Source organism: Passer montanus, unplaced genomic scaffold (assembly GCF_014805655.1).
Source record: "Passer montanus isolate IOZ18808 unplaced genomic scaffold, ASM1480565v1 scaffold29, whole genome shotgun sequence".
Taxonomy (NCBI): domain Eukaryota; kingdom Metazoa; phylum Chordata; class Aves; order Passeriformes; family Passeridae; genus Passer; species Passer montanus.
In genome coordinates this window covers 8,290,935-8,314,722 of record NW_024367596.1, presented here as the reverse complement: position 1 = coordinate 8,314,722, position 23,788 = coordinate 8,290,935, and the positions used below count along the sequence as shown (strand labels likewise).

General features: G+C 62.8%; 1 protein-coding gene across 2 annotated transcripts; it reads right to left on the bottom strand.

Moving 5' to 3' along the window:
- Positions 1–202: 202 nt before the first annotated feature.
- POLR2H (RNA polymerase II, I and III subunit H) lies at positions 203–2,517 on the bottom strand. 2 transcript variants are annotated; one of them, XM_039713511.1, is made up of 5 exons: positions 2,422–2,517; positions 1,989–2,072; positions 1,244–1,337; positions 808–891; positions 203–694 (listed from the first exon to the last, which is right to left on the bottom strand). In XM_039713511.1, the coding sequence occupies exons 1-5, from the start codon at positions 2,492–2,494 to the stop codon at positions 577–579; spliced, it is 453 nt and encodes a 150-aa protein (XP_039569445.1). In that variant the 5' UTR covers positions 2,495–2,517; the 3' UTR covers positions 203–576. The 2 variants fall into 2 exon arrangements, with proteins under 2 accessions (XP_039569445.1, XP_039569446.1); XM_039713512.1 differs by lacking the exons at positions 808–891; positions 1,244–1,337 and having other exon boundaries at positions 597–694.
- Positions 2,518–23,788: the final 21,271 nt, after the last annotated feature.

Here is a 23,788-nt window from a genome sequence, read left to right as displayed (position 1 = left end):
GTTCTGCCCAGTGCCCATTCCCACCCATGGCAGCTGCCAGTGCTGCAGGATCTCCCGGCACAGCCTGAGCTGCCACTCCTCCTCCCTGTACCCACCTGTCACAGGTTTGGGCTCCCCATCCTTTGGGAAGTGGCAGGGCCCCCCTTTTCCCCTGCACAGGTGTATCCACTCCCTGCCAGCCTCATCTCTCAGCAAGCAGAGCCAGGTGTACAAAACATCCCAGTTTAATCAAAACCAAGGCAGCCTGCCTCAGGATGGCTCCTGAGGGAATGGTCCCCAGAGGCAGGCAGCTGTCCCAGTCCAGTTGCTCCTGGCCAGGGCCAGGGCTGTTGAGCACAGGCAAAGGTGAGGAGATGCCATCAGGCAAGCCCAGAGCACCCAGCACGGTGTCCACTCAGATGCCAGGCACCTCCCTCCTCACAAACAGAGATCCCAGCAGGAGTCAGAAGACACTGAGATGAGGAGGGGGACTGCTCCTGCCTCCTCAGCTCTGAAGAGGCTGGGCAGCACGGATGCTGGAGCACAGTGTGGGCTCTCAGGGCTCCAGCTGGATGTCTGTGGGGCAGTGGAGGTGTGCTAGAAGGCCAACTTCTTCATCAGCAGGTAAACACGAGAGTCCACCTCAAAGCCGTGCAGGTTGTTTGCGTCGCCCTGCAGCCGCATGAGCAGCCCCCCGTAGGACACGTAGGCAGAGCTGAGGTGGGAGGAGAGGAGCAGTGAGAGCAGGGAATCCCACGGGAGACCTGAGCTGAGATCCCAGTGCTCCCCACCCCACCCCAGGGCACCCCACTCCTGACAGGCACTCACAGGCGCGTGGCCGCCTCCGTGGAGGTCTCGTCCCCCTCGATCCGGTACACCTTGCCGTACATCACGTACTCAAACTGGTCTGCCCTGCAACAGCACAGCCTGAGGTCAGCAAGGAACCAAACCTGGCCCTTCCCCCAGCTCAGCGTCCTGTGAGAGAAGGCACCTCCCCGTTACAGAGACAACTAGACTGCAAAAGAGCTCTCAGATCATCAAGTCAAATCTGTGACTGAACACCACCTTGTCAACTAGACACGGCACGAGTGCCACACCCAGCCTTGCTTTAAACAATTCCAGGGATGGCGACTCCACCACCCTCCTGGGCAGCCATTACAATGTTTAACCACCCCTCTGTGAAGAAGCTCCTGTCGGTGTGCAGCCTGAAGGCTCAGCCCAGCACGCCCGTGTGTCCCTCCCTCCCTCCCGGCCGGCCCTGCACCTGGACGGGCGGTCGTCCGTGGGGTTGTACTCGCCGTCGTCCAGGGTGCCGTCCTCGTACAAGGTGCTGGCGATCACCAGGCGGAATTTGTCCCCTGCCAGGAGGCCAGAGCAGCAGTGAGAAGGTCAGGGCACAGCCAGAGCAGCAGCACACGCAGCCACAACTCAGGGGCCACCCTGGCAGGGGGTGCTGAACGAGCCCTGTCCCTGCTGCCAGCCCTCCAGCAGGATGTGGGGAAGCTGTGAAAGGTCACACTGGATCCTGTGTCTCCTTGCTCCCCACATCACAGAGGAAACCACAGCCACAAGGACACCACTGCTGGTGTTTCAGGGGACACAAGATATTCACTTATATCCCCCCAGAGAGCCTGGCTGGACCCTGGGCAGGTGCATGAGCCCCCTGCAGCATCAGCTTCAGCCCTTCTGTATTCCATCAAGGACAATACTCTCTTTTCCACACATTCAGTGTATTTAGCTGCAGAAGGAAGTCTCCCTTAAAGCCCGGTTGCCACAGCTGGAGCAGCTTCCCCAGACAGCATTTGTGTGGAAGGGGACAGAGGTGACCCAGACACACACAGGGAGGTGACCCAGAAACCCAGCTCAGCCTCAGCACAGCGACAGTGCCCTGAACCCTGTCACCTGGGGAGGGCACAGGGGCACCAGGAGGCCTGAGGCAGCTCATTCCCTGATCACAGCCATTCCCAGCTCCATCCCCTCTCGGCCCGCCCAAGCTGACAGCGGCTCACCGAGATCCACGGGGTAGATCTGGATGTTCACGTCCAGGATGAGATCCATCTTGAAGGACTCGCTCTCGCAGTGCAGGCGCGACACTGGGGACAGCAGCACAGTCAGGGCAAGGACACGGGAGGTCCCGGGGGGCTGGGGGGAACAGGGTGGGCTCGGGATGGATGGGTGGGCTCGGGATGGATGGGAGGGTTCGGGATGGATGGGAGGGTTCGGGATGTTCCCGGGTGGGATCGGGATGGACGCCAGAGCCCGGCACAGGCAGGGACAGGAACACGGCGGGGCGAGGAGTGCCAGCCACAGGGCCCGCGGGGCTGTGGGCCGGGGAAGCCCGGGGGAGCGGGGCGCTCCGGGGGCGGCCAACACGCGGAGGGACCAGCGCCGGCGGGAGCGGCGGACGGCGGACCGGGAGAAGCGCGCCGGGGCCCCACTCACCGCGGTCGAACTTCTTGCCCTCTGGGTCGATGTCCTTCACGTCGAAGATGTCCTCGAAGAGGATCCCGGCCATGGCAGCGGCCCCGCTCCCGCTCGCGAGAGGGGTTCGAGGTGTCCCGGGAGGGCAGGGGTGTCCCGGGAGAGATCCGGGATGTCCCGGGAGAGTCAGAGATGTCTCGGGAGGGTCAGGGATGTCCCGAGAGGGGTTCGAGGTGTCCCGGGAGGGGTACGGGGTGTCCCGGGAGGGGTCCGGGATGTCTCGGGAGAGATCCGGGGTGTCCCGGGAGGGTTAGGGATGTCCCGGGAGAGTCAGAGATGTCTCGGGAGGGTCAGGGATGTCCCGAGAGGGGTTCGAGGTGTCCCGGGAGGGCAGGGGTGTCCCGGGAGAGATCCGGGATGTCCCGGGAGAGATCCGGGATGTCTCGGGAGAGATCCGGGATGTCCCGGGAGGGGTCGGGCGTGTACCGGGGGGGGGTCCAAGGTGTCCCAGGATGGGTCCGGGGTGTCCCGAGCGGCTCCGAGGTGTCCCGGGACAGGTTCGGGTTGTCCCGGGTGGGGTCAGGGATGTCCCGGGGGGAGTCCGGAGTGTCCTGGGGAGGAGTCAGGGATGTCCCGGGAGGGGTCCGGGGTGTCCCTCGGTGCCCTTGGGCCCGCGCCCACCCACGGGACGGAGGGGCTCGTCCCGCGCCCCCGGCCGCGGCCGGACCCCGGTGCGATGGGCTGCGCGCACTCAGCCCGCTGTGGGTCTCGGGGCTCTCCCGCCGGCTCCTTCCTTCTCGCCCGCCAGCCGGCGCGGGAAGGGACGTGTGACAGCGTCCCCCGTGTCCTGCCGGTGAACCGTGAGGGCCGCGGCGGGTCGGGCACGGCCGGGGGTGCTCACACGTTGGGCGCCGCGGGGAGCTCCGCGCTTGGCATCTGCTCGGGAGCTGCCGGTGCGGGTTCAAGAGTTCAGCCCCGTCCCCCGCGGTCCCCGAACGCCCCCGCGGCCCGCCCGAGAAAATTCTCCCGTGTCCCAGGAGAGGCTGGGCAGCGGGGTCCCTGTGCCTCGCTTGGGCCGCGTGTGCCCGCGGGATGGGCACAGAGAAGGCTGGCGGAGCCGGCAGGGTGTGATGGGGACTGGGCAGGGCGGGTGTCACATCTCCCCCGGGACCACGGGGTCGTGAGCGGGGATGTCCATGGGATGTGGCTCCCCGTGCGTGGCCCCTGTGCCTGCAGCGAGGTGGCTTCGTGGGGACACAGCCCCTGCTGCCCCCAGGTCGCGGTCCGGGATGGCACCCAGAACCAAGGTGCCCCCGCATCCGCAGCGGGAGGCCTGTCACAGGATGCCTGTGGTCCCCAGACACACAGGTGTGGCCTCTGCATGGCGTGTCCCCTCCGTGACACGGTGCCAGCGCATCCTCACGCATGCCTGGGGCGCAGGCAGCGGAACGGGGCAGGGGGTGACATGCGGCGGGGACACCGGCGTGGGGGGGTGCCGGTGCCAGGGGTCTGCTGGCTCGGCGGGGGAGCGCGGGCGGTTCACGGCGGGGTCACCCCGCGGCGGTGGCACTCAGCGGGGACAGTCCTAATGCGCTGGGACGGAACCTCGGCTCCTTCTAATCATCGTGTCTGGGTAACTCCCCCAAGCCCCGCAGCCCCCTCCCCACCCTGGCTCGGGGAGGGGCAGAAACCTCCTCCCTGCCAGAATGTGGTGGCCATAGACTGGCGCCCCTCTGGCGCAGGGTGAGAGGTGTGGAGCCTTCCCCTCCTGGCATCCCGCATCCCGTGTGCCCGCTTGTTTGGGGTGCAGGACTGCGCTGGACCTGGGCACCCCTGCGCGAGGGGCTGCGGGGGACACCCGGGGCCGTGCAGGTTGCCAGGGGGTGGCAGCAGCACACCGAGCATGGCAGGACAGCCCCAGGGTGTGCCGGAGCGCAGGGAGTCCTACCACAGCCAGGCTCACCAGTACGACCAGTTGCCCTTTCCAGAATCCTCAGGGTGCTGTCCCGGAGGGATGTGACCTGCTTGGCGGACACCAGCCGGCCGGGCAGGGTGGCGTGGGGGCCAGGGCTGTTTTTCGGGGAGGGGTCCATGTGCCAGCCCCTGCTGTACTCAGGGATACCCATTGGGATCCTGTTGTGATTCAGGCTGGAGGGCCATGGCAAAGCTGTGCTCCCTGCCACTGCGAGGTGACACAAAGGGCTGATCCCACCTGGCTGTGCCTGACTGCCCCTGCTGAGACCTGGCACGGTGGGTACAGGCCAGCAGGCAGCTGGGGCTGAGCTCAGCAGCCGGCAGGCAGCCCCAGGGGTGCTGCTGCCCAGCGACCCTGCAGCCAGCACTGCCGCCTGCCTCCCTGTCCTTGCGGGCAGGGCACTGCTGAGCCCCCGCCCTGCGCAGGGTCATGGGCATGCAGCCACCTCCAGGGCCAGATGGGGAAGGGCGGGATGGATTTCCAGATGCCCCACAGATGCCACAGGATCAGGGTGGCAGCAGGAGACCAGCCCAGCCCTGAACCTCCCGAGCACTGGCTGTGCAGCAGGACCACGATGCCAAGAGCTGTCCCTAAGCCTCCTCCTTGGCCCCGTGCCCACGCAACCCTTGGGGCAGGATTGGCCGGGGGGTTGCTGGCCCTGGTGTAAATCCGTCCCGGGCTGGCAGAGGATGGGGCACCCTGCTTTTCCCTGCACTCCGTGCCCATCTGCCCTGGCTGTGCCGCGTGCCGGCTGCTTCGCTGACCCCGTGCCATGTGCCATGCCATGCCATGCCATGCGGTGCCACAGGAGTGTGGGTGGCCAGAGGGACGCGTGTGCCCAGCTGACAGCAGCCCTGTGCGGCCGGGGCTGAGCAGACGGTGCTGGCACAGGCTGGTGGGGCTGGGGGCCAGCACTGCCTTCGCTGCTGTTGCCCGGGGAGTGCCCGTTTGCCAGCCAGGTGCCTGGCGTCGCCTCCTTATCTGGGATTAAACAAACTCTCTCAGATCCGGCGCCAGGTGCTGCCCCCGTGCCCGTGGGACCCGTCCTTCCCTACCCTGTGCCCCTCCATGCCTGCTGCCCTTCCCCCAAGCTGGGAAGTCCACGTGTCCCTGGGGTGAAGAACCCCAAATGCCGGCCCGGGCTGGCCCTGCTCTGGTCGTGCAGTGGCCCTGGGGTCTCTGTGCAAGGCAGGCAGCAGCATCAAAGAGGGCACAGAGTGGGACCGTCTCTGCTGTGGGGCTTCCCCAAACCAAAACGGGACCTACACCTTGGCCAGGGAGGTGTGCGTGCCCCGGCGTGATGAATCCTGGCAGCAGCAGTGCTGTGGGGCTGGACTCCCCAGAGCAGGGGTACAGCCCCCTCTCCGTTAGCCGCTTGTCTGTTATCTCCTGCCGATAAATTACACAGCACAAACGCCTTTGAAAGGCAGCCAGGCCTCCATCCGGTGGGGCGGCCTTTGGGGGCCCCACATCAGCCATCGTGGGCTGCCAACAGCTGCTTTCCCTGGGGAGGGGGACAGGGACAGGGTTTGGGGCACTGCCCCGGTGCTGGGGATGGGCTCCCGGGCTGCAGTAGGGACCCGAAGGCGAGGCAGAAGGGCCGTGGGGTGAGAAAGCTGCCTGCACCCCATGCCCACGCCTGCCTGCCCTCCTGGCCTGCCCTGGCCGGGCTCCTGGCTGCTGTGCCCACATGCCCGCTCTGGTGTCTGGGAGCGGGGCTGGGGCCGGCACTTCAGAGGCCGCGGCGATTCCTGTTATCCGCGGCACAAAGGAGCCGAAGGGCCGCCGCCGTTAGGGAGGCAAACAAGGGCAGGGTGAGGCCAGGAAGGTGGGCAACGGCCAGCACCTGCCATGCTGCTGTCCCTGCCCATCCCAGTGCGGCAAGGAGCAGGGAGAACTGCCCATGACCAGGAATGGGGTCCCCCCAGTGCCCCGATGTCGGGGAGCCGAGGCCGCGTGGCTGCCCGGGGCAGTGCTGCCAGCCCTGGTGTGCCCCCCTCTGCTCGCCCCCCGGCTCTGGGGGTGCCCCATGGGGTGCAGCAGCCTCTGCTCGCCCCCCGGCTCTGGGGGTGCAGCAATGCGGCCTCCGGGTGCCATCCCTGCACCCTGCTGGGCCAGTCCCCACCTGGGCTGGGGGTCGGGCAGGAAGAGACGAAGCCGAAATTAAGCTGTTAATGAGCCTGTCTGTCACCAGGCCACCAATTACCCGGGCTGGGAATGAGGAGATGATGGAGCATGACTGGGGGAGGGGGCAGGATGTCGGGGTCTCCAGGATGAAGGCAACTGTGAGGAGATGATGGAGCATGACTGGGGGAGGGCCAGTCTCCAGGATGAAGGCAGCTGGGGGGTGTCACCTTCTCTCTGTAACTTCTTCATCGCCACCAGGGACATCCTGTGGGGTGAGGGATAGAAGGCACCAAAGGGCCATAACTATACCAGAAGCCCCAAGACATCTGGGAAGGGATTAGAACTTTCTTTCTCCTCACTCCTGAGGAATTCAACCCTAACCACTGTCCCTCACCAGCACAGGGGGTGTCACCAGTGTCATGAGCTGGCTGATCTCTGCAGTCAGAGCTTGAAAGGGGCTGTGCTTCCTGGAAGCAGAGGAAGCAGAGGAAGAGAGCCCTCTGGGCTGCTCCTGGCCCAGGGAAGGGGTACAGCAAAGAAGGGGGTTTGTACCACCCCTCCTACTTCACCTTGCTCAAGTCTGCTGTGGTGCGTGGCAGAGGCCCCTGTCTCTGTCCCTGTCCCCGGCTGGGATGGGCCAGGGAGGCCGAATTCCTCCGGGCTGATGCTGATGTCAGTTTTTCCGCGGCACCTCTGCGAGCGGGGCCGGGTGCCTGTCCGGGCTGGCAGAGGGACAGGCCATCTCCCCAGCTGTCATCACAGCCGCCTGTCCCCGTGACGGCCCTTAGCAGCACCCGGCCCCAGGAGGGACCATGGGGCTGCTGGAGACTGGTCTGGGAGCCTGCAGGAGCCAGTTCCTGCTCCTTCGTGATGGAAGGGGCTCCGTGCTGGACACTGGCAGAGCCTGCCATGCCCCTGCCAGACCCATCGAGCTGGAGGGTGAGCTGGGATGAAGGCCGTGGGATTTTGCTGGGTTCAGAATTAACTTAACAGCTTTGGAAGACAAACAGATTAGGGAGCTGCAGGGATCGGGGCGAGGATCAGCTAAATTGGAAGCAGAGGCAGGCAGCAGCATCCTGCACAAGCTCCACTGCCCCTGCCCAAGCCTCCTGCCCAGCCCAGGGTGCCTCTATGGGGTCCTCACAGTCCCCTCCCATGACCAAGCTGATGGTGGGGCTGGTCAGGGCTGGCTCTTTCTTCCAGACTGGGTTTTGGCCACACGTCAGCAGCCTCTGAGCATTGCTGCCTTCCCCTTCCCTTTCCCTGCCTGTCCCCTTCCTGCTCTCAGTGCCCCCTGTCCCTGCCCTCCCTTTCCCCAGCACCCTGCATCCCAGCCATGTCCCCTCACACCTCTCCTCACATGCCATGAAGCCACAGTTCTGAAATAAGCGATCCCAAAATAAGCTTCCTCCTTGGACTCCATAAATCTCAGCAAAGCACTGAGTCATGGGGTCAGTCCTGCAGTTCCCGTTGCTGGCAGGGTGCCCTGCCCCATCCCCGCGTGTCCCCCCGGCACCCCAGGAGGGTTTGGGGTTGTGTTGCTACCCCGATAGTATCAGGTGCTGGGGGCAGCCCCACTCACTGCAGATCAGATCACAGTAATGAACAGCAGCTGGCCATGGGGGCTGGGGACAGGGAATGGAGGGGACAGCCCTGTCCCCCCTTCAGCAGCCAGGCACATCTCCGGGGACACTGGGCAGCATCACACAGGCTTCACTGCCCTTTCTAGGGTGACACCCCCATGGCAGGACCCCCAGTGCTATTCGTGACCTGGGCCCAGCAGCTCTCAGCCAGGTTTTGATGGCTCAGTGGGGAAAGCGTGCCTGGCCTGGGGGTCCCCGAGGAGGAGGGGGGTGGCGAGGAAGGCTGGATGCGGGCACAGGCTCCTGCTGCCGCGGCCCCCCCGGCGGCCCCGTCCCCCTCCCGCCCCCGCTTCCTGCGCAGGCGGCCCGGGGAGGCGATGAAAGCAGCCCCAGCAGATGTTTCTGGCTTGTTTTCATCTCATTAACTGTTTCCTCTTTTATTATGGGATAAATTATTAATTGTTCAGTGCGAGGAAGAAAGGGAAGAGAAATCCTGACGGAGAACCCGCAGGCTCTGGGGAGGGTAGCGGGCAGGAGCTGGCACAGCCTGGGGCAAGGGGAAGGCAGGGGGGATTTGGGATCTCCAGGGTGGAGGCAGCCCCTTGCAGTGCCACCAAGGGCCAGGTGTCCTCCCGAAAAAGGGGGGCAATGTGGGGTGCAGGAGGTGCTCTGGCAGTGGGGCAGGGGGTGGCTGCTGGCACCTGGCCTCTGTCAGCAGCAGGGAAGGTAACCCAGACAGACAGACAGAGGAACAGGACAGACTGCCCACACGGGACCCCCACATCTGGGGACCAGACTCCCAACCCTCTGCCCAGAGACCCCCGGCCCCTACTCCCCACCCTGTCTGTCCCCGTGGTCTGAGAATGGACACACTCACTGCTCCTCCTGGCCAAGGAATGGGGCTCAGCCCCAGCCCTGCCACTCCTGGCCCCCCCAGCTCCCCAGCCCCTGCCCCCCTGAAATATTCATGGCCTGCAATGACGAGCTAATTTAATTGCCTTGATGAGAAACTGAATAATTTACGTTCTTTTTGAGCAGGGTCAGGAGACATCATTAGCAGCTGATCTGGGAGCAGGGAGGGGAAGAGGCTGAGCCCCGACCCTGCTGCTTGGGGACTCCAGGTGGGCAGTGGGAACCCAAAAGCTCTTCCACCCCGGAACCCCCATGGCTGGGCAGTATGTGTTGAAGTACAAACCTCTCAGACCATCCCACGAACCCCCAGCCATGTGGGGTGGGAAATTGTGGCTTACATGGTCCTGGGATCCAGGCAGGCCTCGAGACACAGGCAGTTGTGATCTTTAAGTCTCTTACACATCCCCATCGTTGTTGCTTTGGTTTGAGGCCAGCAGGGATGGCTGGGATGAAATATGGCTGGGAGAAGGGCCCGGCGCTCTCCGGATTCCTGAGATAAGGGGGACAGGCGGGACAGGGACCTTTATTTACATTTTTTCCTGGAAATTTCAGCCTCTCTCTGGTGAGACCCCATCCGGCTGCCATGAAGATAAGAGGGGCTTGTAGGGGGGCTGCTGGGGGCCAGGATGCCTCTCAGGGGGCTTATTCCCCAAGGCCAACTCTCTCCCAGGCTGTGTGCCCTGTGTGAATGGGGGGCACAGAGGAGCACCAAGGCAGGGCTTAGGACTGGCTCCTTCCCCATCAAAATTTCACGTTTCTTCCTCTCCACTGGTGTGACAGGGATCTGATCCACCACATCCCCTCACCCCTGAGGTGTCGAGGGGAAGCTTGGCTGGACCCCACCTTGGTGAGGAAGGCACAGCCCGGGATAAATGCTGTTGTGATGGCCATGCCAGGAAATTTTGGGCCAGAGGCCACGGCACGGGCTGCAGCCGGCTGCCTGACAAGGCCTGGATTTCCTCCCGGCACTGCCCAGCGTCCGGCTGCTGAGGAGGGATGTGCTGTGGGGGCTGCCCAGCAGCAGCACCTTGTACCCCAGCAGGAACAGCCCCAGCTGGCCCCGGCCCTGGGGGACACAGCAGATGGGTCTGGCAGTGCTGGGGGTCCCAGGCTGTGCCCCTTGCAGCACTGGGAGCATCCCTGTCCCAGGGGAGGAGCTGCTGTGACCTGCAGGTGCCTCCTGCACCCGAAGCCCCGAGGGTCCTGTCCCTGCTGCCCCCACGGGGTCACCTGGGGAGGCTCCCTGGGAGGTCCAGGCTGGGGTAGGGGGCAGAGCCAGGAGCTGCTGAGCCACCCCAGATGGCAGAACTGGCTGGGTGGGGGCACAGGGGTGTCCTCACAGCCACATGTGCAGCCACAGGCACAGCTTTGCACACACACACACACACACACACACAGGACTGCACGTGTCACTGCTGTCCCACAGGCACCTCCTCCTCCCCCAGGCACTCAGGCATGCACAGACAGGCTCACAGGTGTGCACAGACCTCCATGTTTGCACACAGCAGCACTGACACATGCACACCAACAGGCACTCAGGCATGCACAGACAGGCTCACAGGTGTGCACAGACCTCCACACAGCAGCACTGACACACGCACACCAGCACAGCCAGCTGTGCACATCAGTGTGGGTGTGCACACAAGGGCGCTCATGCACACCCCCAAATCCACACTCACGTGCCGTACATCCACACCCGTGCACACACACGGGTGATCCCTGTGCGTGTGCACCCCAAAACGCACATGCATGAACTCACATGAACTCACACATGCAGACACGGCCGCCTGTCTCTGCCCACACGTGCTCTGCCTGCCTGGGGTGCCGGTGGGTGCTCCCCGTGCAGCTCCCCGGAGTTTGAGATCCAGGAGGAATTTTAAATGTGTTGACCCCTGACCCATCCCTGCCTGCGAGGGGAAGCCAGACCTTGAGCTGCCCCCAGCCAGATGGGGACGGGGAGCTGCAGGGGATGGTGAGCCCTCAAAGCCCGAGGAGTGCAAAGGGAACACCCTGCCTTGCTCCCCCTTTTTCTGCCCCCCATGTGCCCCCACCTTGGGGAACACTGAGAAAAATCGCTCCAAAACCTCTCTGCCCGGAGCACTCACAGCCTGGGGATGCCACAGCTGTGTGCCCCACACCAGGAGGGTTCTGTGGGAGCAGGATGCCCCTGCCATGCCCTCTGCGAAGGGTCCCAGGCCCCCTACCCTGCTCCTGCCTGGCTCCCAGCATCCCCGCATCCCGTGGAGGGGTTGCTGCGATGGCAGTGTAATTAAAAATGCAATTAAGCGCTGCCACTTAGCAGAAAAGTCATACAGTTTGGGGATAATTATCTGACAATATAACAAGTTGCCCAACATTAATCAGGTGCTGATCTGCTCCGGCAGCTGTGCTCCCAGCTCCGGACGCTGTCTTAATGGCATCCTTCAAGAGACAGCAATAAATCAGGCCCTCACGGGGGCCCTGGGGGCAGCACACTGTCCCCTGCCTGCTCCCTGCCTGCATTTGGGGGCTTTTGGGGTGTCAGAGCAACACCCTTCCCACCGAGCCCCAGGGTGCTTTGTTCCTGCCTGAGGGAACACCTGGGGCAGGCTCCAGGGGATCACCCCAAGTGGAAGGGATGGTGGGGGACCCTTGAGAGGAGACCTCCTGGTGGGGATGGCTGTGTGGGGGAGATGCCCCAGGCTGGGGGCTGCCCATTCTTCTCTTTCAGGGGGCAGACAGAACTCTCTGCCCCCTCTCGGAAGGCAAAGGGACCCCGGACAAGAAGTGAAAGGGGATGCACCGGCTGTCAGCCCCGTCACTGATGTGGGATTTTAACAAGTGTTTATGGCTTGTGTTTGTCACTGTTAACCAAGCCTTTGCTCTGTAACAAAATGAACTCTGCAGCAGAGGCTGGCCCACTGCTGAGCCCCCCGTGCCTGGCCAGACCCGTACATTTCCCCACCCTAGCTGCCCTCCCACTGCTGTTCTGTCGTGGATGCTGAGGGGTCCCAAGCCACAGGTGCCATATCTCCCTGACCTGGAGATGAGTCCTTTGTGCCCCTTCCCTAAATGTATCCCCAGTGTGTTGGTACAACTCACAGCATGTTCCTCCCATGCTTCTTTGCCAGAGCCCCGAGCCCTGCCGGTCCATGTGCCCATCCCTGTCCCAGCCTGCCTGTTCCGGAGCGGGAAGCACAGCCCTGTACAGCGCTGACTTCTAAGGACCCGAGATAAAAGCAGAGCCTTTGTTCGAACTCCGGCCGGCGTGGGCTGGGGAGGGGGAACCACCAGAAAGAAACCAGCAGCTTAACACATTCACTTCGCCCCTAATTTGCCGGTTCTGCCACAAAATCCCATTACAAAGGGCTTAGCGCTGCGCCCAGGAAGAGGTCACCACCGGGGTCCCCCGAGGAGATTTTCCAGTCACAAAAAGCACGAGAAAAGAGCAACCCCATCTCCCTTGGGCACTCCCCGGCACGGCGAGGGATGGGCACTGTGTCCCGGGGTCCCCTGTCCCTGCCCTTCCCTTCCACCCTGCACCTGGCAGCAGGGGAGAGCAGTTGCAGAGGTGCAGCTGGGTCAATTCACCTTTATGACTCCAAATCCAAACAAAATGCGGATTGGCATTGATCCGCAGGTGTTGAGTAGGGCCATAAAACACCGGCTCCAGCAAACAGGCACTGCCGGAGAATCAGCTAAATGGGATGGCTCCCTGGCTCTGCTGGGGGATGTGGCTGCGGTGGGGATGGGGTGCAGGGAGGATGGGGTACAGGGAGGAAGGGTGTGCAGGGAGGATGAGGGTACAAGGAGGATGGGGGAGGATGGGGTGCAGGGAGGATGGGGTGCAGGGAGGATGGGGTGCAGGGAGGATGGGTGTGCGGGGAGGATGGGGGTACGGGGAGGATGGGGTGCAGGGAGGATGGGTGTGCAGGGAAGATGCTGGGAGCTGTGGGTATCCCAGAGCTGCTCACGGTACCCTTGTGCCAGGAGGTCTGGCTGTGCTGGGCTGGACAGAGCTGCCTGCCAGCCTCGGGCACCCTGCTCAGCTGGGGTGGGGGCATTTGAGGGACCCTGAGGGAAGGGGGTGTGCAAAGGGCAGAGCGGTGCACACAGCCGGAGCTGGCCGCGGGTGGGGGGCACCAATGGGGGCAGCTGTGGGAAGCACAAGCACCCCCGCCCGTGGACACACCCCTGTGCAGGTGCGCACAGACCCTCGGCGGGACAAGGACAGAGCAGCTCAGCCAGCACGGCGTGGGGCAGTGGCACACACAACAGCTCAGCACGCCGGGATGGGGCAGGGACCCCCGGGATGGGGACAGTGGCGGGCTGGGGCACAGCTGTGCTCTTGGCACGGCTGCTGCAGGCTGGGGGGCGCCGCTGGAGCACGGAGCGAGGCCTGCCGGCACTGAAAGGAAGGCTGCGGGATGGAAATGAGCCCCCGGGGGTCCGCACGGCACAAAGGAGCCCGCTGGGGTGGGCCGAGACCTTCCCAGCCCCTCGCCACAATGTTTGCAAATACCAAAGGCCACTTACGGCGGGGCCAGCGGGGAGGGCGAGGGGGCCTCCCGGCATCCCCCTCCCCCTGGGGGCTCCTGCAGCCCCGCCGTGCCCCGAGGATACCCCACGGCACCCCCGGTGCTGGGCGAGGTGGGCAGCGGCTGCCCACGCCTTTGTCGGTGTCCCGGTGCTGGAGCCCGGGGAGCAGGGAGTGCCGGGGAGGAATGTCCCCGCTCAATGCCCACCATGCTGGGGCTGACAGCCCTGAAATCGGGTTGTCACATCCCGTCTGGGCAGCCCTTCGCCTCCATTTGTGGGGGCTTGTTCGGCTCTCGTCTCATTCAGCCAACACAAACAGCACTTAACCCTCTGGCTCCCGCCGGCCCCGGGCAGAGAATCGGCCACCGGGCTGTGCCGCTGCCATCCTGCTGCAGCATCCGAAGGGGTGATGTGCGACACCCCATGGAGCCAGGCTCTTTAGAAGGGAAGTTGAGGGTCCCCAGGACCCCTCACCCTCACCTCAGAGCCCCCAGCAGACAACCTGAGCCAGGACTTGCTGCCAGCCCCAGGACTGGGGGGCTCAGGCCAACCCCTCTGACACCCCAAACCCTTCCACCTCTGCCTCCCTTCAGCCCTGTGACCACCCTGAGACCCTTCCCACCCCCCCGCAGGGACACCCACCCGCAGCAGCCCTGGCTGCCAGTGAAAGCGGGAGCAGGAGCCTTTCCTTTGACACAATTAAGCAGCCCGGGGTCCCAGCGCCTCGGCTCTCCGCAGTGTGTTAAATTAATGTAGCAGAAAAAATCATTATGCGGGGACACAGATGGAAGTGACCAAGCAGAAAATGCGATGTGCAGCGGCAGAGGACCCCTCTTACCCGTGTAAACACCACGGGGAAGAACAGGTTTCCCAGCTCCCAGCGAGGAGGTGACCGCAGCCTGCCGGGAGGGTCCCTTCCCCACTGCCACTGGGGCAAGTCCCGGGTGCGGGCAGACACGGGGGTGCCGTGGGCAGGTGAGGGGGCAGTGCTGGGCCCCCGGGCAGCAGCTAGCCCGGGTTTGGGCGGGCGGTGCGTGTGGCCGGGCCCTGGCTCACAATTACCGTGTCATTATGTGCCGGCACAGCCGTGCCTAACCGAGCAGAAAAGCAGCCCCTGCTCAGCACCCCTGGGGAAAGGGGTGAGGGGGGAGCACCCGGCCACACGTGTGCATGTACCCAAACATGTACCCAGCACACGTCCCCAGCGGTGGGGGCTCATTCCCCAAGTGCCATCAGCCAGGAGAGCTCTCCCTGGGTGCCCCACTCTCTCCTGCCCTTGTGGCCCCAAATTAAGGCATCAAAGGGACCTGCACTTACCCTGGGGACCCTGTCAGTCCCCACGGGAGTTGCCCTGGAGAGGGTTGTGCTCTCCAGGGTGGTAAGCCCAGGGTGGATGTGGTCCTGGGGCTCACCATTGCAAACATCGAGGGCCACAGGGCCACTCCAGACACCTTGCAGATCAGTAACCCCAAACGCTGGGCAAAGGGTCCCCACACCAGGACCACGCCTGGTCCCCACGCATGGGGCACAGCAGGATGCAGAGGGAATGGAGGGGTGCTGAGCACGTGGGAAACGTAGGGTTGGATGTCACCAAGGCAAACTGTCCTCTTCCTCTCTCGTAGGTCCTACCTGCTGCTTGGGCAGGAGCTGGAGACTCCCAGTTTGAATCCACAGGTGTTTTAGTGGTCTGAGACTGCCCCTGGATGTGTGGGAGGCTCCCACCACCACTAAGGGTCCCCAGACAGCTCCCAGCTCCCCTCCTGGCTGACCTTATACCCTATGGCCTCCCCCAGCCTGGATTACCCCAGCTGGCCAACCTGTGGCAAACAAATTTACACCCTTGCCCTGGTTTGCCAGGAGTCCCCAAGTGCCAGCATTCGGGTATTTCCTGTGCCTCTTCCCTCTGGGGCTTGCCATAGTGGGACATGAGGATGGACACGAGGTCAAGGGGGTGGCTGGACGCTGGCACAGGGTTATCGTACTGGGGCGGTGGGGGATGATAGCCAGAGCTCCCTCCTGTCAGCACTCTGCAGTGTGAAAGTAGGATGAGGACAGGGACAGTCCCCAAGCCCCTGTCCCCCACCTTGGGGACGCCTCGGGACGGCGGGTGCCTGCTCCCTGCTGCCTCCCTGTCTGGCTTTGTTCCCACTGGGCTGTGTTCCCACCCGCCCGATATTCATGTGGGCCCCTTCCCTCCCCGGGGGGCTGCTAATCCCCCCCGAAATGGGCCAGGGATTGTTGACCGAGCTGCCGTATCCCTTGAACAAGCAAGCCTGGGCCCCGCAGCTGCCGCCGGATTAAGAGTCACCCTTTCGCTGCCACAGCCCAAGCCCCTGCCCCCCGTGTGCTCGGCCCCCATCCGTGGGGGGCAGCCAACAGGACGCCAAGGAGATGGTGTTTGGGGCACTCCTGCAGTCCAAACCGACAGGTTTAGTGTGGCTCTGCCAGCACCCGAAATGCCTGACCTGCTGCGTCTGGCTGGTGTTGGCAGAGCCTGGGGAGAAGGGGCCAGGAGCGTGCCAGCCTGCAGGAAGGAGCCCAGGGAGGGCGGTGGTGTTGTGACATGGCACTGGCATGGGTTGTTCCCCTCCCTGCTGCCACCAGTCGTGGCAGGGGCACAGCTGCTCACAGCAATGGCACAGGGTGAGGAGCAGCTCTCACGCTCCAGAATTGTGGGTCATTGGAATTACATTAATTAGCGTGTGCTAATGGCATCTAATTAACACCCAGCTGTGCTGATGCAGAGCTTGCTAAGCCAGACACCTGACCCCTGCCCTGCTGCCTCAGTTTACCCACCTGCAGCAGGGTGAGCCTGGCACCTGGTGCTCCATGAAGCCAAGAGACGTCAAACCAAGAGGGAAATGTTGCAGGGAGAGGGGACCAGCTGCCGGCTCGTTATCGGGGCCCGCCCTGCCAAGTGCCCCATCCGGGGCAGCCTCTGGCTATCTCGCTATCTCAAGAGCTCGCTCTGCCTCGGGGTGGACATGTCCTCACGCCAAGAGGGTGTTGCTGGATGCCCAAGCCAGGGTGGCTGGGGGGAACCCAGGGATGTCTCAGGGGGTGAATGAATAGAGGTGGGAAGAGCAGAGTACCATGGTTCTGCCTGCTCCTGCTGCAGAGAGGAATGGTGGGGGCTGCCCTTTGTAGGGGGAGTCAGGGACCCATGGGTGCTATTCATACCTGGAGAGATTAAAAAACATCTTGTGACTCCACTAACAAGGCCCCAGAGCCCTGCAGAAGCTTTCATCCTGGTTAAGTGCACAGAGCAGATAAAGGGTCCTCAAGAGTCCCCAAGGAGCTGGCTGAGATGCTTGCTGTCCTCAGTGTGCATTTTTGGTAGCAAGCAACCTGTCCCTCCCTCACAGGGACCCCCTGAGCTCTGCAGCAGCCTCAGCAGCGGTGCTGGGCACCTGCCATCATGGGCTGTAAAGAGGAAAAGCCCTTCACCCATGCTGTGCCCATCTGAGCCTCTCCTGCTCTCCTAGAGTCCCTGCCTCCAGGTGACATGTGACACCAGCTCGAGGATGAGCCCTCCTCCCCCAAAGAGCTGGTGTAAGGGGTGCCATCCCCTGGCCTGACCCCCCATGTGCTGCAGGGATACCTGGAGGCTGAGGCTCCACGGGACACAGAGGGTTCCCCAATATCAGCACTTTAGAGGCGTTTTGGGGCCAACCCCATCTGGGCAGAGGGAAAGGGTACTTCAGAAACTGCAAACCCTGGCACAAGCTGTCCTGCCTTCAATGCAAGCAGTGAGTGTGAAGTTAAGAGATAAAGAGGGAATTAGGAGATAAAGTCTGCGTAATCCCAGTTGCTCTATGCAATTAAAATGAGCTTCACCCCGCTGTAATTGGATGGAAGCTGCCTGCCAGCGTCAGCGCAAGCGGGAGCGCTGGGCGAGCAGGCGCGGAGGATTCACCGCGCCGAGCACGGGGACTTATCTCCCCGCCAGAAAAACTGAGAGGGCAGCGGCACCGAGAGCGGCAGTTAATGAGATGAAAATGGAAAGCCTGGCACAAAGGATTAGCTCCCGGCCGGCTCTGCTGCTGAAATCTCAAGGTTCCCTGGAAAGGCTTTCCTTGCATCGTGGATGCATTCCTGCCTGGGCCTGCTTTGCAGAGGAGGCATGTGCTCGGAGCAGGAAAATTTGGCTTCTCTTCACCACTTTGACCCCTCAGCTGGAACTGGGCTGTCCCAGCCTCCAGCTCCCCCTGCTCCATCGTATCCGTGCCCCCGTGCCCAGTCTCCCCCCGGAGGGTCCCTGCACAAGATGATCCCTAACAGCATTTACAGCTGCTGGTATTAAGCAGAAATAAAAAACCCCCAAGTGCAGATTAAAAGGACACTGATGGAATGCCAGGAGAAGAATTACAGCCCTAATAAACTGCTGCCTTCTGCTGGGGGTGGGTGACAAGGGGGTTTACGAGGCCATTTAAACTTCACTGTCAGAAAGGTGTATTAAAGCTATAAAGGTCTCGTTGCCTCTCCTGTCCCCTGGATGCTGGAGCATGGCTGTGGTCATAAATCCACCTGTTCGCAGCCTGGGGCGAGGGGCCCAAAGCCCCTTGTCCCTGGGAAAAGCCAGGAAGAGCAGTGAGGCCTCCCTGGCTGGGGTCTTGGAGGGTGACGTCAGTCCTGGCGCGAGATAAATGCCGGCCGCGGGCCGGGCCGGCAGGGACAGGATTATCTCGGCATGGAGGCCTCGTCCATCACCCTCTGCCCACCCGCCAGGAGCGTGTGAACGGGAGCCCACAGCCCTGGTGCCTCTGCACCCTGTCCCCTGCCTGCCGCCTGGGCCCAAGGGGAACGGACAATGGCCGGGGCCACAGCACGGCTGCCATCGCACTGCCAGGGTCCTGCCTCCTACCAGCCCCCAGATGGGCTGTGCTACAGCTCCATCCCTGGGTCCTTCACCCCCTGAGCCCCAGCGTGAGGGTGCTCCGGATGGCGCCTCGCCATTCCTGTGCCCTGCTCTCCCCCATCCCTTTAGCCCGGGTTTGTTTGCACAGCGCTGGTGACGCTGCCTCACACACCTCGGCACTCCTGCTCCAGTGCTCCTGCCCCAGGCTGGGCTCGTCCTCCTGCTCCGCTTCCTGCAAGGCTGGGCTGTGGATACAAACATCCATGGAGCAAAAACTCCATGGAGTTTTTACCTCCCTCCTCTCTATTAGTGCCTCCTGTCAGTAGGGTCCTTCTGTGCCATTGTGGGATGGGCATGGGGTCAGGCACAGGGAACAGGGCTAGGGAGAGGAACAGGAAGGGGGATGGTGCTGAAAGGTGCTTTCCAGCAGAAGTCACCTGGCACAGCCTGACTCACCGCCCTGGGGATGGGTCATGGTTTCAGCTTCATCCTGCCGGGGTGCAGTCCTGGTTCCCCGCCTGGGTGACAATGGGGACAGTGGGATGGGGGAAACTACACCAGGGAGGTGGCAGAATCTGAGCCACCCTGTAAGGTGCTGACATGAGACATCCTTCTTTCCAGGCACCGGTGTGGGGCTGCTGGTGTGTCAGGGATGTGTGGGGATAGTGGGGCTGGCTGGGGAGCACAGAGAGCAAGCAGGGCTCAAGGCAGGGAGCTAAGGGTGGATGATGGTTGTCTCTCCCCCCAGTATGCTCTGCTAGGAGCCACTCGCTCCCTCCACTGCCCCAGTTTGGAGGCCCTCGGTCCCTGCTGCTTCCCACGCAGGCTCATTAGCGAGTTCAGAGCGAGAAAACCCGTTAATGGCACGAAATGACTTCAGGCTGTGACTTGGGGAGTGGGGCTCCAAGCCCAAACCCTCACACACAGTGGGGCTGCTGCTTTTCCTCTTCCTTTGAAGCTCCCCAGCTGCCCCGAGCTGTGGTTCCCTGAGCACGGACGGGGCAGCAGGGACCACGGGGCACCGCAGGGAGCGGCAGCCGAGCTCCCCCCGCTGCTGCCGACCCCTCCCCGGGCTCAGCCCGGCTTCAGGGCAGCGCCGGGCTCGGGCATCACTCCGGAGCGCTCGGCTCTCGCAACGCCATGGGTCATCGCAGTTTTGGGGCTGCGGGGCTCCCGGTCATGCGGTGCCCGGGGAGAGGGAGCTGGCAAGCGCCGTGCTGCGGGAGGCGGCCCGGGCCCCCTGACTCAGCCTGCCGTGGCGGAGGCAGAGGTGGGGTAGCGATACCGGAGCTAAAAAAAACCTGGCCGAGCGCCGCGGAGAGGAAATTTCTCATTAGCCAGAAATGTGCGGCTGAACCAGTCTGACACCCGGGGCGGTCCCCAGCCCCGGCGGCGATACTGGCCCCGGATCCCGGGGACATCAAAGCGGGAGAGGGGCAGCAAGGGGGCTCAGCAGCACTTGGGCTTGGTGGGGGACTGGGGAGGGGTGAAGGGTGTCCCCATCTGAAAATGCCAGATTTAGGTGGCATGAAGGGCTGGGTGGGCAGTGGCATGGGTAATCTGCCATGTGGGGCACAGGCACCAATATCTGTGATACTTCAGGACAGGGCAGGGGTGTTGGCCAGCGAAACCTGGGTAAGGCAGGCTAGCAGGGATGGGGGCATCTCTGCCTCTCTCTTCCAGCCATGCAGCAGTCCTTTGCTCCCCTCATTCCCAAAGGAGCCAGCGTTTCCAGCCAGGGCAGCCCTTGGTGGGAGCAGTGCAGCCCCTGGCACCAGCCCCAGCCCCACCAGCATGGCCACCATTGCCTTCCATCAGATCCTGAAGATCCAGCCTTTCCCAGACTGAGTCAAGGCATTGACCTGGTCTTATTTAATAACCCAAAGTTGCTTTTTGCCTCCTGGTCCAGTGTTGGGTCAGATTCTGCTCCCCAAACACGGCAGACAGGCGTGGGGTGATTGATGCGGGTGCATTTGCTCGCTGGCTGTGCTGCCAAAGACGATGTCAGCTCCCAGGCATCTGCAAGAGAGCTGCCTCCTGCTCCCCAAGGCAGCCCCCCGGCCCTCAGATCCCCCTTTCCAGAATGGCTGGCAGCTCCTGGGGGTCTTGTCCCCCACGTCCCCCCCGTGGGGACACTCAGCCCTGATGAGGGGTGAGGCTGCAGCCCCAGCAGCAGTGGGCAGGGAGGACGGGCTGTGGTGGTGGCAGACAAGGATGGATGCTGCACCATGTGCAAGTCTTCTGCTAGCAACCAAAGGAGACTGGAAGGAAGGAATGGAAAGAAAATGATTAAAACAATTTGTTTTTTTTTTTTTCATAATTAAAAAAAAAGCCCTGGGAAAAAGCCGTGTAGGGTCCTGGCACGTGAACAGAGTCTGTAAGTGGTCTTAAAAATTACCAATAAATAATCTTAACGGGAAACAGAAGGAGCAGAACTGGGGTGTTCGTGGGTGTTTCGTGGCTTCTTGTGAGCATGGGAAAATGTGCTGGGTCCTGTCCCTTGTGCTGTGGGGACAGCCCCGTCCCGGGTCATGGTGTGTCCTTGGCTCCAGCCCTGAGGCAATGACCCGCCTGGCCGGCGTCCGGCCCATCCTCGGCTCAGTGGGCTCAGGATGTGCCCCCAGCACGGCTGTGCTTGGCCTTTCCCTCGGGCACAGGGTGGCACCGGGGACCAGGCACGGCGGAGGGTGTGGAGAAAGCCCGTGCCCTCCCTGCCCCGTGCCCGTGCTGGCCTGCCGGGTCACAGGCGCGCTGTGCCGAGCCGTGCCGAGCCGTGCCGAGCCGTGATCCCTTCCAGCTGTGCCGGCCCCAGGCGGCTGACGGGGCTGCGGGATCCTCTCCCTGCCAAGTTGTTGAGGTGTCAGCCAAGAGTTAGCAGGGAAAACGCCAAGCAGCCGGCGAGCCGGCCAACCCATCCTCCTCAGCCCTCCTCCTCCTCCTCTGCTGCAGAGAGCCTCCCAGCCTCCCGCTGGAGCCCTGAGCCCCCGGGCCACCCCAGCAGGGATCCCCCCGAGGCTCGGCGTGCCCCCATCCCAGCTGTGCCCCGGGACCCTCCGCCGCCGCTCCCAGGGTGTTCCCCCATCCCGGCCCCTCCACCTGGGGCGCATGTCCCCCTCCTCTGGGTCTGTCTGGAAAGGGACGATCCCCCCTCCGCGAACTTTCCAGCTCTCTGCAGAGCGGGAACAATCGTAGCCTTTGTCTTCCCTTAATCTCCTGGTTAGGAATTAAAAGGGGGGAAAAAGCCCAGCAGCACAAAAGGCTCTTTTGCATGGGCTGGGAGGGGGAAGCGCAGGCAGGGCGCAGGCAGGGCTGCGGGCAGGGCTCGCCGTCCCCCAGCCCGGCCTGGCCAGCCACGCTCCCCACGGGCCACCCCACGCTGCTCCCATCCCCACGGCCCCAGGACGCTCCCGCAGTGGCACCGAGGGCTGGCGGCCCTGGGAGCATCATCCAGTCCACTCAGCCCCTCAAAATGTCCTCACCCACTGGATGCTCCAGGAGGAAGCAGGGAGCATTTCTGGCGGGTGGATTTGGACTGGGTTTGCACCCCCGTGGGGTCAAGTGGCTCCTGCTCACTGCCATGGACCCACTTTTACACACACAGCGCCCAAACACACCCTCACCTGCCCAGCACGGGCTCCCTGCCACCCTGAGCACCCCAAGAACCACACAGGCACCACAGACCTCCATAAAATTCCTTAAATAATTTAATTGAAAAAAAGTCTTTCCGTTAAAAAATATTTTTACAAACGCACGCTCGCATTGATTTCCCTGGCTGCTGTTTTTCGCTGTTGCTTTTCTTTCACCATGGAACACAGCTTTCCCCCAGATCTGCATGGAAAGGGAGGAGGCAGGTACAGGATGTGGAGAGCTGCTGGGTGCACCCCGGGCTGTGGCTGGGGCGAGACCCGGGGCTGGCTGCGGGGATGGTGTGTCCTGCCCCACGGGAGCAGGGTGTGCATAGAGAAGGGTGGGAGAAGGGGTTTGTTGTTTAAAATGAGAACAACCCCTCCTCAAAGCAAGGACAGGCCAGGATGGAGGACTGAGATGGGGATGGTTGAGATGCACCAAGGCTGGTGGGACCCCAAACTCTGCAGCAGAAGGGGCTGGGGGGCAAGGGAGGCAGGGGCAGCCCCTGTGCCCCATTGTGCTTCTGCATGGGGGGCTGTGGGTGGTTAGCAAGCCCCAAACAGGCTCTCATATCTCTTCAGCCACTTACTTTTAAAAGCTTCTCAATGCCAGGTTTCTCCTGATCTGGGAGAGGGGTGAGGTCTGCCCAGTGCTGCTGTTTGGGGTCCCACCACGGTGGGGCTGGGGAGCAGCCAGGGAAGGGAGCAAGCCAGGATGGGAAACCCCAGCAAAATGGGGCTGTGGTGTCCCTGTCAGCCAACATCCCAGACACACCTCCCAGAGGAGATGGTGGGATGTGGGGAGACCATTCCTGCTGCAAGACCTGCTGCCACCTGCGCTCCTGGACTTGTTTACCCTGTGGAGGAGGACGGGGTTAATGAGAAACCCAAGGGCAGGCCTGTTCCAAGGGAAGGGAAAAAACAGCACCTGCCGTGTCAGCCCAGGGAGGAGAGGATCGGAGCCAAACACTGGGGAGAATAGGGGTGCACTCCCTCATTTTGGGGAGAGACCACTTGCCCCTCTGGACTGGCAGCAAAGCACCCCAAAAGCCAGTTAGCAAGGTAGTGCAGCCGAGGGGGACCTGAGAAACCCAGGATGAGCAACTGGGGCTCCACTTGGCTACTGTGGACAAATCTGCCCTAGGCTGAGGGCATGGGCCCCCCAGATCTGCTCTCCCAGGGGGTTACCTTGCCAGCTGCAGCTGGTCTGTTCACCCTGCTGAGCTCTCCCCTGCTCAAGAGACATTTTGTAGAGGAGGAGTGAGGCCAGTAATCCAGGGCTGCCAGGGGCTGCTGCAACCCTCCTGCTGAGGGCAGAGTGCCCAGAGGGAGGCAGGGGAGGAGCAGTGCCCTGTGGAGAAGCCCCGGAGCTGTGGGGACCCTCTGGCACTGGATGAGCAGTGTGCACGGCTGTTCCCTGCTTGGCTTTCACATTCCCGGTTTGCTTCCCACAATTCCAGCTTGACTTGAGGAGGGTATGGGGGAAAAAATGCTGAGTAATTCTAGTACAGTGGAGTTTCCTGACTGGCTCTGACCTGGCACTCAGAGCCTCCACCCTGTGTGCCTCACGGGGAGCGTGCTGGGTCTCCCAGCAGCACTGGGTTGGTAGAGCATCACTGCCTGGTCCCTGTCGGACAACCTGAAAACATGACAGCAAGAGAAGGGGAGAGCAGAAAGGGGCACACAGCCAGCTTGGGGTCGGCCAGGAGGAGGAGAAGGATGACCCTGGTGGGCAGCGAAGCTGCAGGCAGCTGGGCCCATCCAATGAGAGCGCGATCGAGCAAAGGAA

Bases quoted from the DNA above. Each gene is read 5' to 3' on its own strand.
- POLR2H (XM_039713511.1), bottom strand. From the start codon at position 2,494: ATGGCCGGGATCCTCTTCGAGGACATCTTCGACGTGAAGGACATCGAC. The intron at 2,073-2,421 runs GTGAGTGGGGCC...TGCTGTCCCCAG, and splicing joins GGGCAAGAAGTTCGACCGCG to TGTCGCGCCTGCACTGCGAG. The intron at 1,338-1,988 runs GTGAGCCGCTGT...GCCTCCTGGCAG, and splicing joins GATCTACCCCGTGGATCTCG to GGGACAAATTCCGCCTGGTG.